Source organism: Xenopus tropicalis, chromosome 4 (genome assembly GCF_000004195.4).
Source record: "Xenopus tropicalis strain Nigerian chromosome 4, UCB_Xtro_10.0, whole genome shotgun sequence".
Classification (NCBI taxonomy): Eukaryota; Metazoa; Chordata; class Amphibia; order Anura; family Pipidae; genus Xenopus; species Xenopus tropicalis.
This window is the reverse complement of record NC_030680.2, coordinates 26,973,562-26,987,601: the sequence shown is the minus strand read 5'-3', so window position 1 is coordinate 26,987,601 and position 14,040 is coordinate 26,973,562. Positions and strand designations below refer to the sequence as shown.

At 32.4% G+C, this 14,040-nt stretch overlaps 1 protein-coding gene and 1 long non-coding RNA gene across 2 annotated transcripts in view; both read left to right on the top strand.

The window, feature by feature from the left end:
* LOC100498375 (mucin-2) overlaps positions 1–14,040 on the top strand; it is a 68,396-nt gene that overhangs the window by 36,169 nt on the left and 18,187 nt on the right. Inside the window, exons 29-31 of the mRNA XM_031900757.1 lie at positions 11,206–11,723; positions 12,447–12,621; positions 13,364–13,611. Of these exons, the coding sequence (XP_031756617.1) occupies positions 11,206–11,723; positions 12,447–12,621; positions 13,364–13,611 (941 nt within the window). The remainder of the gene's footprint in view (positions 1–11,205; positions 11,724–12,446; positions 12,622–13,363; positions 13,612–14,040) is intronic.
* LOC116410330 lies at positions 8,956–11,408 on the top strand. Its single transcript, XR_004222293.1, has 3 exons — positions 8,956–8,988; positions 10,208–10,291; positions 11,206–11,408. It is a non-coding gene; the product is annotated as an uncharacterized LOC116410330 (long non-coding RNA).

Here is a 14,040-nt window from a genome sequence, read left to right as displayed (position 1 = left end):
TGATTTATTTTGGCAACATTTGTATGAAATTATACCACAACAACATGATACTCTACTTTATCCAGTAATAAACTGGTAAATATATGACACATACAGAAATGTACGCGCTACAAAAAAAAATTTTTTGCATGCATAATTTTCCTTGTGCAACAATTTTTTTGATTTGCTTATCACTATTTACATAAATCAAGCAGATAAGCTATGTAAAACATAATGGTGTTCTACAGAGCTTCTCTTATCTGCTAAGAGTTGTATTAAAATAAGATGAAAACAATGTCAATACTTATCTCAGTTATATTTGTATAAAGTACTACTACCCTGTGAAACTACACTTTACCCAGTGAAAAAAAAGCACACATATATAATACTTATATTGTTCTTTTTTTTATTTTTCAGCAACTACAACAACCTCACCAAGTAAGTGCTTAATACTGACAACAAAATGTTAATGGAAATGTAGTACTCTGTCACCTTACAAAATGTTATATGATGACTATTATTAGGCTAATATATAAATAAGTTCATGTGTAGCTATGGGGGTAGCCATTCAAAGGAGAAAAGGCTCAGGTTACACAGCAGATAACAGATGAGCTATGTATAATATTTTGGTGTTCCACAGAGTTTCTGTTATCTACTAAGAGTTGTATTAGAATAAGACAAAAACAATGTCAATACTTTACTTAATGAAAAAGTGGCACACATATATAATAACAATATTATTCTTTTTTGTAGCAACCACAACAACCTCACCAAGTAAGTACTTAATACTGACAACAAAATGTTAATGGAAATGTAGTACTCTATCACCTTACAAAATTTTATATGATGACTATTATTAGGCTAATATATATAAATAAGTTGATGTGTAGCTATGGGAGCAGACATTCAAAGTAGAAAAGGCTCAGGTTACACAGCAGATAGAAGATTATCCATCTATAATATTTTGGTGTTCCACAGAGATTCTGTTATCTGCTTAGAGAAAAAGATAAAAACAATGTCACTACTTATCTCGGTTATATTTGTATAAATTACTACTACCCTGTGTAACTATACTTTACTTAATGAAAAATGACACACATATATAATACTAATATCATTCTTTTTTGTAGCGACCACAACAACCTCACCAAGTAAGTACTTAATACTGACAACAAAATCTTAATGGCAATGTAATGCACTATCACCTTACAAAATATGATATGATAACTATTATTAGGCTAATATATAAATAAGTTGATGTGTAGCTATGGGGGTAGCCATTCAAAGGAGAAAAGGCTCAGGTTACACAGCAGATAACAGATAAGCTATGTGTAATATTTTGGTGTTCCACAGAGTTTCTGTTATCTGCTAAGAGTTGTATTAGAATAAGATAAAAACAATGTCAATTCTTATCTCAGTTATATTTATATACATTACTACTACCCTGTGTAACTATACTTTACTTAATGAAAAAGTGGCACACATATATAATACTAATATTATTCTTTTTTGTAGCAACCACAACAACCTCACCAAGTAAGTACTTAATACTGACAATAAAATGTTAATGGAAATATAGTACTTTATCACCTTACAAAATTTGATATGATGACTATCGTTAAGCTAATATATAAATAATTGATGTGTAGCCATAGGAGATGCCACTCAAAGAAGAAAAGGCTCAGGTTACACAACAGATAAGCTATGTAAAATATAATGGTGTTCTACAGAGCTTCTGTTATGAGCTAAGAGTTGCATAGGATAAAGACAATGTCAATACTTTTCTTAGTAATATTTGTATAAATTACTACTACCCTGTGAAACAACCTTACCAAGTAAGTACTTAATACTGACAACAAAATGTTAATGGAAATGTAGTACTAATATATAAATAAGTTCTTGTGTAGCTATGGGGGTAGCCATTCAAAGGAGAAAAGGCTCAGGTTACACAGCAGATAACAGATAAGCTATGTATAATATTTTGGTGTTCCACAGAGTTTCTGTTATCTGCTAAGAGTTGTATTAGAATAAGATAAAAACAATGTCAATTCTTATCTCAGTTAAATTTATATACATTACTACTACCCTGTGTAACTATACTTTACTTAATAAAAAAGTAGCACACATACTGTATATAATACTAATATTATTCTTTTTTGTAGCAACCACAACAACCCCACCACTAATTACTTAATACTGACAATAAAATGTTAATGGAAATGTAGTACTTTATCACCTTACAAAATTTGATATGATGACTATCGTTAAGCTAATATATAAATAATTCATGTGTAGCCATGGGATATGCCACTCAAAGAAGAAAAGGCTCAGGTTACACAGCAGATAAGCTATGTAAAATATACTGGTGTTCTACAGAGCTTCTGTTATGAGCTAAGAGTTGCATAGGATAAAGACAATGTCAATACTTTTCTTAGTAATATTTGCATAAATTACTACTATCCTGTGAAACGACCTCACAAAGTAAGTTCTTAATACTGACAACAAAATGTTAATGGAAATGTAATACTCTATCACTTTACAAAATTTTATTTGATGACTATAATGAGGCTAATATATAAATAAGTTCATGTGTAGCTATGGGGGTAGCCATTCAAAGGAGAAAAGGCTCAGGTTACACAGCAGATAACAGATTAGCTATGTATAATATTTTGGTGTTCCACAGAGTTTATGTTATCTGCTAAGAGTTGTATTAGAATAAGATAAAAACAATGTCAATACTTATCTCAGTTATATTTATATACATTACTACTACCCTGTGTAACTATACTTTACTTAATAAAAAAAAGTGGCACACATACATAATACTAATATTATTCTTTTTTGTAGCAACCACAACAACCTCACCAAGTAAGTACTTAATACTGACAATAAAATGTTAATGGAAATGTAGTACTTTATCACCTTACAAAATGTGATGTGTAGCCATGGGAAATGCCACTCAAAGGAGAAAAGGCTCAGGTTACACAGCAGATAAGCTATGTAAAATATAATGGTGTTCTACAGAGCTTCTGTTATGAGCTAAGAGTTACATAAGATAAAGACAATGTCAATACTTACCTTAGTTATATTTGTATAAATTACTACTACCCTGTGAAACTACACTTTACCCAATGAAAAAGTGGCACACATAAATAATATTTATATTATTCTCTTTTTTGGTGTTCCACAGAGTTTCAATACTTATCTCAGTTATATTTATATAGATTACTACTACCTTATATAACTATACTTATGAAAAAGTGGCACACATATATAATACTAATATTATTCTTTTTTGTAGCAACCACAACAACCTCACCAAGTAAGTACTTAATACTGACAACAAAATGTTAATGGAAATGTAGTACTTTATCACCTTTACAAAATTTGATATGATGACTATCGTTAGGCTAATATATAAATAATTGATGTGTAGCCATGGGAGATGCCACTCAAAGGAGAAAAGGCTCAGGTTACATAGCAGATAAGCTATGTAAAATATAATGGTGTTCTACAGAGCTTCTGTTATGAGCTAAGAGTTGCATAAGATAAAGACAATGTCAATACTTATCTTAGTTAAATTTGTAGAAATTACTACTACCCTGTGAAACTACACTTTACCCAATGAAAAAGTTGCACACATAAATAATATTTATATTATTTTTTTTTTTTTGCAGCAACCACAACAACCTCACCAAGTAAGTACTTAATACTGACAACAAAATGTTAATGGAAATGTAATACTCTATCACTTTACAAAATGTTATATGATGACTATTATTAGGCTAATATATAAATAAGTTGATGTGTAGCTATGGGGGTAGCCATTCAAAGGAGAAAAGGCTCAGGTTACACAGCAGATAACAGATAAGCTATGTATAATATTTTGGTGTTCTACAGAGTTTCTGTTATCTGCTAAGAGTTGTATTAGAATAAGATAAAAACAATGTCAATTCTTATCTCAGTTATATTTATATAGATTACTACTACCCTGTGTAACTATACTTTACTTAATGAAAAAGTAGCACACATACAGTATATAATACTAATATTATTCTTTTTTGTAGCAACCACAACAACCTCACCAAGTAAGTACTTAATACTGACAATAAAATGTTAATGGAAATGTAGTACTCTATCACCTTACAAAATATGATATGATGACTATCGTTTGGCTAATATATAAATAATTGATGTGTAGCCATGGGAGATGCCACTCAAAGGAAAAGGCTCAGGTTAAACAGCAGATAAGCTATGTAAAATATAATGGTGTTCTACAGAGCTTCTGTTATGAGCTAAGAGCTACGTAAGATAAAGACAATGTCAATACTTACCTTAGTTATATTTGTATAAATTACTACTACCCTGTGAAACTACACTTTACCCAATGAAAAAGTGGCACACATAAATAAAATTTATATTATTCTCTTTTTTGCAGCAACCACAACAACCTCACCAAGTAAGTACTTAATACTGACAACAAAATGTTAATGGAAAGGTAATACTCTATCACTTTACAAAATGTTATATGATGACTATTATTAGGCTAATATATAAATAAGTTAATGTGTAGCTATAGGGGTAGCCATTCAAAGGAGAAAAGGCTCAGGTTACACAGCAGATAAAAGATAAGCTATGTATAATATTTTGGTGTTCCACAGAGTTTCTGTTATCTACTAAGAGTTGTATTAGAATAAGACAAAAACAATGTCAATACTTTACTCAATGAAAAAGTGGCACATATATAATACTAATATTATTCTTTTTTGTAGCAACCACAACAACCTCACCAAGTAAGTACTTAATATTGACAACAAAATGTTAATGGAAATGTAGTACTTTATCACCTTATAAAATTTGATATGATGACTATCGTTAGGCTAATATATAAATAATTGATGTGTAGCCATGGGAGATGCCACTCAAAGGAGAAAAGGCTCAGGTTACACAGCAGATAAGCTATGTAAAATATAATGGTGTTCTACAGAGCTTCTGTTATGAGCTAAGAGTTGCATAAGATAAAGACAATGTCAATACTTATCTTAGTTAAATTTGTAGAAATTACTACTACCCTGTAAAACTACACTTTACCCAATGAAAAAGTGGCACACATAAATAATATTTATATTATTCTCTTTTTTTGCAGCAACCACAACAACCTCACCAAGTAAGTACTTAATACTGACAACAAAATGTTAATGGAAATGTAATACTCTATCACTTTACAAAATGTTATATGATGACTATTATTAGGCTAATATATAAATAAGTTCTTGTGTAGCTATGGGGGTAGCCATTCAAAGGAGAAAAGGCTCAGGTTACACAGCAGATAACAGATAAGCTATGTATAATATTTTGGTGTTCCACAGAGTTTCTGTTATCTGCTAAGAGTTGTATTAGAATAAGACAAAAACAATGTCAATACTTATCTCAGTTCTATTTACATAATATAACTACTACCTTGTATAACTATACTTTACTTAATGAAAAAGTGGCACACATATATAATACTAATATTATTCTTTTTTGTAGCAACCACAACAACCTCACCAAGTAAGTACTTAATACTGACAACAAAATCTTAATGGAAATGTAGTACTTTATCACCTTTACAAAATTTGATATGATGACTATCGTTAGGCTAATATATAAATAATTGATGTGTAGCCATGGGAGATACCACTCAAAGGAGAAAAGGCTCAGGTTATACAGCAGATAAGCTATGTAAAATATACTGGTGTTCTACAGAGCTTCTGTTATGAGCTAAGAGTTGCATAAGATAAAGACAATGTTAATACTTATCTCAGTTATATTTACAGTATATACGTTACTACTACCCTGTTTAACTATACTTAATGAAAAAGTGGCACACATATATAATACTAACATTATTTTTTTTTGTAGCAACCACAACAACCTCACCAAGTAAGTACTTAATACTGACAACAAAATTTAAATCGAAATCTAGTACTTTATCACCTTACAAAATTTGATATGATGACTATCGTTAGGCTAATATATAAATAATTGATGTGTAGCCATGGGAGATACCACTCAAAGGAGAAAAGGTTCAGGTTATACAGCAGATAAGCTATGTAAAATATACTGGTGTTCTACAGAGCTTCTGTTATGAGCTAAGAGTTGCATAAGATAAAGACAATGTTAATACTTATCTCAGTTATATTTACAGTATATACGTTACTACTACCCTGTTTAACTATACTTAATGAAAAAGTGGCACACATATATAATACTAATATTATTCCTTTTTTGTAGCAACCACAACAACCTCACCAAGTAAGTACTTAATACTGACAACAAAATGTTAATGGAAATGTAGTACTTTATCACCTTACAAAATTTGATATGATGACTATCGTTAGGCTAATATATAAATAATTGATGTGTAGCCATGGGAGATGCCACTCAAAGGAGAAAAGGTTCAGGTTATGCAGCAGATAAGCTATGTAAAATATAATGGTGTTCTATAGAGCTTTTGTTATCTGTTAAGAGTTGTTTTAGTATAAGATAAAAACAATGGCATTACCTATCTCAGTTATATTTGTATAAAATACTACTACCCTGTGAAACTATATTTTAACCAATGTAAAAGTGGCACACATACATAATACTTATATTATTGTTTTTTTGTAGCAACTACAACAACCTCACCAAGTAAGTACTTAATACTGACAACAAAACGTTAATGGAAATGTAGTACTCTATCACCTTATAAAATTTTATATGATGACTATAGTTAGGCTAATACAAAACCAGTCAGTTCTTAGTCCTGAGATTATAATTGCACATATTTGTTACATCTATTGGATGTGTACATTTGTTACACGAAGCTCCCTTTTAACAAATAAAATAAAGCAGATATCTGATACACAAGTTATTCTTAAATTTGAAGCAACCACTTCACCTCTACAAAGTATGAGTCAAAAGAACGGGAACCCTAGTAAGAGGGGTGATTATTATTATTATTATTATTATTATTATTATTATTATATATAGTTCAAATCTTACATGAGTTAACACTTAACAAGAGCACAAACCTGTGCATTCTTGTGTGGGAATTCAACACTGTAACCTTATAGAAAAGTAACATTCAAAACCTTAGATAAAAAATCCAAGATATTTAGATAACAAAAAGTCTGCCTTATAATATGACAAAGCCAGTACTAATGATTATATTTATTAAAGGGACAGTAACACCAAAAAATGAAAGTGGATAAAAGTAATTACTATATAATGTAATGCTGCCCTGTACTGGTACAACTGGTGTATTTTCCTTAGAAAGACTACTATAGTTTATATAAATAAAGCTTCTGTGTAGCCATGGGGGCAGCCATTTACAGGAGAAAAGGCACAGGTTACTTAGCAGATAACAGATAAAACCCCATTATATTCTACAAAGCTTATCTGTTATCTGCTATGTGCCTGTGCCTTTTCTCCTTTTTCCCAGCTTCAATGGCTGCCCCATGTTGACATAGCAGCTCATTTATATAAACTATAGTAGCATTTCTGTTGCAAACTTACCAGTTTTACCCACGCAGGGCAACTGTACATTATATTTTAATTACATTAAAACACTTTCATTTTTTGGTGTTACTGTTCCTTTAAAACATGGTGCTACTGCACCCTTTTACATAATAATAAACTTAACACATATATTGGTCTGTTTGCAGCAACCACATCAACTTCACCAAGTAAGTACTGAACACTTCTCACTTAACAAGATGGAGTCATTAAAGACAAATATTGTCAAAACAAATCTGTGCATGTACATGAAGGATTTTAACACAGTACCAAAACTTTATAGAAACATAATTTTCTATTAAACTAGAAACATAATTTTCTATTATTGATTCGTATAAGAATTTTAAAAATCTTACAATTATTTTACGATTATTCTTAGGGTATTAAGGAATTATTTTTCATATATTCAGGAGTTATTGGCTACTTACAGAGATTTATTTAAATGATATTATAAAGAAACATGTGATTTTAATAGAATCTCTGCTCAAAGTAGCTCTTGTTTCAAACCCCACAAAAAACAGCCTAATTCTTCTTTTGGAAGGGGGGAATTTACCAAAACGTGTTTTTTTCCGGGTTTTTATTTGTTTGAAAAAAATTGCAAATTTTTTAACTTGACACATGATGACTGAAACTTTTTTGTATTGTCGCAGAAAAGCTAGTGTAAAAAAAAACTAAAAGCATGAAGCAAAGTGAGATCTTCCAATTTTAAAGGTGACATCTGCCATTCACTTTTACATGATCTCCGCAAGTTTTAGATGGTGTATTTTTAGATTCAGAATCCAGATTTATTATTTGCATAATAAATCCCACAAAAGTCACATTATTTTTCTGCAACAAATTAGGGTTTTTGGCGTCAAAAATCCCAAACTGAACATATCAAGTATTTGTAAATGCCCCCCAGTACTGGACATCAGGTTTAATCCATGAGTTTGGACTGTATTTTGAGTACGCTCTAGCTTCAAAAAATATAGTTATATTAGTAAAACAAAGTGCCATCTCCAGGACAGCTGGCAAGGGTGTCAGTATCATTTTAAGCTGAATGACAAATTGGAAGTTATGAAATAATAATATATTGTACTTGCTTTTGTAGCAACAACTCCAAGAAAGTACTTACCACTGAAAAATGTTAACTGAAGTGTTTGGAGTTTCCTATACTAATGGAACTTTACTCACAAAGTAATCTATATGTTAGGACTATGCCTATGACTTATGTCAATACTTATATTTATATAATTTGCAACATCTGTTCCTTGAGTTTGGACTGTATTTTGGGGCCACTCTATCTCCAAAACTATTGTCATTTTTGTAAAGCAAAGTGAGAACTTTAGGAAGTTGGGCCCTGGAAATGGCACTGGAAATGTTTTGAGCAGGTGTATCAATATCATTTTGAGCTGAATAACAAAATGGACGTTATATGATAATATTGTATTATACTTGATTTTGCAGCATCCACAACATCTCCAACAAGTAAGTATTTACCAATGACAGCAAATTGTAAACTTGTATAGTAGAGCAGAATGGTATGTTTTTATTGAGTGGCTCTGTGCAGGCTATGAGAAAACCTAGGAAATAGTCCCTCCTATGAAGAGTACTATGTATCATATATTGCCAACCCTGCCTCTATGCCTCAGGCAAAAATATGGGGCAATCAATTACTTTTACTTTCCATTCAGCACTTCCTAGATGTCCCAACATTCCTTACATTCCCTATCTCTCCTATTCATCTATAATATTTTAGCCTGTGCAGAGGCATGGGCATTGGGCACAAGATCCCAAATTCTGGCTCATACACAAAATTTTCTGAAGATGCAAAACCCTAAAAAAAATGTGTCCATAAAATGGCATTTGCCTGCTTGCTGTGATTGTGTGATTTCAAAATGACACTATTTACGTAGCAAATAGGAGGGGGAGTTATATCAATCCAACTTGCAGAGCAGCAGTAGTTTCTCAGAGCAAAAGTCTGAAATGGGAAATGAAGAATATGGCTAGCCACATGCAAAATCTTAAAATTTAATTTTTTTAAATTCTGTTGAGCTGTTGAAAAAATGGATTTCAATGCAGGATTCTGCTGGAGAAGCTCTATTACTGGATATGTTTTGAAATAAAACATCTTTTCCCATGACTGTATTCCTTTAAGAATGCCTGGGAAATTAGTCAAACATAAACACATAATTATACATTGCTTTAACAATAATTGTTTTAGAAAACTACAAAGGGAAAAAAGCAATTGATACAATGTCTGTTTAAGACAATAGGCACAGGCAGATGAACTGTATTTGAGGAGAAAATACACATTCCCCTCAAACAGGTGTATTAACATGTGAGGAATATATATATATATATATATCTCAAAATAAAACAGCCAGCACCAAGGGTCTTTGTGTTTCAAAAAATCTCTCGTGTATTATAATTGCATATACATGCAATTATAATACACAAGAGATTTTTTGAAACACAAAGTCCCTTGGTGCTGGCTGTTTTATTTTGATATTTATATGATATCCCGTGCACAGAGCAGCAGGTTTTGGAGTGTGGTGCTGTCGTGTGGACTGTTTTATATCTATTTATATATATATATATATATATATATATATATATATATATATATATACAGTATATTGGTTTTGTTTCTTTTTTGCACAAAAGAATATTTGTATCCTGATTTATTTCTAATTTATTCTAACAGCAACATCTGTGACAACAACAACTTCAACCACAACATACAGCACATCATGTTCCTGTTCTTATAAAGGAAAATTATATTCACCAGGTAAATAAGCCACTACTATAATGTATTTATGTTCATTAAAAAGCCACTTAACCCAACCATAAAAGTCCCTTCCTGCTACCTCATAGTTCTCTATAGAAGTTGAGGAAAAACTTACAACTTGCAACCCTTCAGCTGTTGTTAATTTATAATGCTGTCTTTACCAATGTCATGCCTTTCCTGGCCTAGCCACAGTGAAGGCTGAGATATATTACAGGTATAGGATCTATTTTCCAGAATGGGAAGGACCTGGTGTTTTCTGCATAAGGGCTCTTTCCATTATTTGGATTGCCATACCATAAGTCTTCTGAAAATCATTAACTAACTTCTTATTCCACTTGATTTCCCTTGTTCCACTGGGATGAGGGAAATCAAGCCAAACTGTCAAATATACTTAATCTTCAGAGGAACAACTAAACCATCCAAGAAGGATTGTTTTGCCACCAATATGGTAGTATTAGTTAACCTCAGGTACAGAGTGATGTTTTATTATTACAGAGAAAAAAAAGGAGATTGTTTTTAAAGCTTAGAACTATTTACTTAAAAAAAGACTCCATGGGAGATGGGCTTCCCTTATTTGGGCCTGGATTCTGGATAATAGGTTTCCAGACAAGGGATCATATAACTTTTAATTCTTTTTTAACTGAGTGTGTGTATGTATATATATGACATACACACAGATAGAGTAGGCTTTAATGATGTATTAATCACAACACAGTGCAATGTTATACACCCTTCCCCAGTGAATATAGTTTAGAGGAATAAACAGGTGAGCCCCCTGAGTGCAACTAAGATTTATTTATCACAGCAGATGAAGGGCAACAGTATTTTTATACAACAGCAATATAGAATAATACAGTTAGCTAAAATTTATATCTACAAGGACAGATAACTGAAGAGATAACTTCTTCTTGCAGGTCAGGAAATAACAAGTAGTTCAGTTCTTGGAATATGCTACAGTATTGTATGTGACATCAATTGTAATGATGGGGCAAATGCAATTGAGGTACCTTGTGAAACAACACCACCAACTACTACAACTAAAACACCACCAACTACAACTAAAACACCACCAACTACAACAACAACCACACCACCAACTACTACAAAAACACCACCAACTACAACAACCACAACTATATCATCGTCAACAACTACAAAGACACCATCTACAACAACCACAACAACTACAACACCAACATCTACAACAACCACAACAACTAAAACACCCACAACTACAATACCAACTACAACAACCACATCACGTACAACATCGACAACTACAACAACAACTACAACAACTACAAAAACTACAACACCAACAACTACACCAACTACAACTAAAACAACTACAAAAACAACGACAACTCCAACAACTACAAAAACAACAACCAAATCAACCACTAATACAATCAGTACAACTACTCCTTGTGTGGTGAGTTTTTCTAAGTGTATATTAATATTCAAAATACATAAAATGACTGGCTATATACTTTTAACAGTGGAATATTCGTGTTTGCATGAAGCTGCTACTTGTAAGTGTACTGCTGCTGATACGTTTTTTCCAACCTAGAGCTCACCTCTTCCTTTAGAAGTAGATCCAAATAGTAAGCAAGAACGATGTGTTCTGTGCTCCTGGTACATACAGTAGCTGCAGTTACAAATAAATTTGATCTAGACTGCATTTGCAGGTAAATCATTTAGGTACTACTCCTTTTCTCTTAAATGTCCAAACCTTTTATACCATTATAAAATTTGGCACCAAGCCAATGCTTTATTTTTACTGATTTATGTTTTGTTTACTATAGGCTTGTTTTGTGCTCAACTCTAACCATTTTTTGTGAGGTGAGCAAGGCCATCATCAAATTTATCTGAGCAGCTGCTAGCTTCTGTGCTCCAATTGTGCAGATGGCAGTGTGGAAACAACAAGCACAGTGTGCCCCTATGTTGCTCTCCAGTGTTTTTGTATATATCGTATAGTAATTATTTATATAGATTAATGACTATTTCTACATACATTTCATTGTTTAGATTTTGGTTGTTCTTGAACTGCATGAGTGATTTATGAAACTGAAGAACAATCCTGCTGAGATCAAAAATGGGAGTGTATGGAGTCATGCTTCTTATTTCTGTGTTTTGTTATTTCTCATGTCTACAGCCCTATACAAACTGGCAAATTTGTAACTGCACCAAAGCTATATGCAATGCAGCGGGTCAACTACAGATTGTTCAAAAAGGTTGTGTACCTCCACCAGCAATTACATGTGCCAATAAAATGAAGCCACTCGCTGTGCCCGATGATGACTTATGTTGCTGGCATTGGGAGTGTCCATGTAAGTAAATCTAAATCAAATTACATCTTTGGGGGTGGTTTATAAAAGGCTATCTTTTATTATTTAGATCAGGCCTGGACTAGGATCCTCCTAGACCCACATTTCCAGTGGGATTCTCTTGTTTAGCTGTAGATACCACTACAGACATTTTCTTGAAGTTTTGTTGTTTTTTTTTAATTATAATTTATACATTGCAATCTTAAGTCTAGACTTATTCCCAGTGTTTGCTTCTATTTGCTCCCATTTTTGCTCAGTGGCATCTAATACAGTTGTAGATTACTGGCTTGCATGAGTAACTCTTATATTAGGAGATGATTGTTTCATAGCCTGTAAAGAGAGGCTGATTTATAACCATCAGTACTAGATTGCATAAGTGCAGTTGCCGATAGCAACCAATCTGCAATTTATTTTGAACAGTCTACAAGGTATTGATTGGTTGCTGGTGGCATCACACTTGCACAGGCTAGCAAGCACTGTATTTTATTCAATGAACTCGAGAGTCCTAAAGAGGAAGAAAATGGTTCAGGAATATACAATAACTGAAGCACATCTCTATTACTATTGCTTTAAATATAGGTAAAAATGGGAAAAAATAATATGATTAATGCTTTAAATTAAAAAAGTCAGACTTGCTTAGGTTGTGTGAATATGTAGTATTCTAAAAAAAAAAAAAACACAAACCTTGTGTCTTCCAACCTTTTTTTTAGATTCCAATTAACCTACATTATTATATGTTTTCTAGGTATGTGTGCTGGCTGGGGAGATCCTCATTACCTTACCTTTGATGGAACCTATTATACTTATAGTGGAAACTGTACCTATGTTCTTGTGGAAGAAATTGTGAAAACCATTGATAACTTTGGTGTTTACCTTGACAACTATAACTGTGGAGATACAACTGGTGTTACCTGCCCACGCAACCTTACCGTACTATACGAAACTCAGGAAATCACAATTTCCCCCACATCTTTTGCTCCTATAACCTTAGAGGTAAACAATGTCCACATTCCTTTAAAGTTAAAGAAAAACTATACCCCCAAACAATATAGGTCTCTATAAAAATATATTACATAAACAAGCTCATTTGTAAAACCCTGCTTCATCTAAATAAACCATTTTCATAAAAATACTAGTATGTGCCATTGGGTACTCTGAAAGAATTATGGGCTGCCTCCTGGGATCATAGGATTCACAGGGCACACAAACAAGCCAAGGCACACATACATGCTAGGCCACATCAGCCAATGAATGGGCAGATTTCTGCCTTTTACTCCCACACTTCTTCCTGGTCAGGTGATCTCTGAGGGAACACACAGACCAGCACTAAATTGTGGCTCAAAGGAAAGGATGTATTTACTGATATATTATATATATATATATATTCCAGTTTTGCTAATTTTGCTAATAGGTCACTTAACA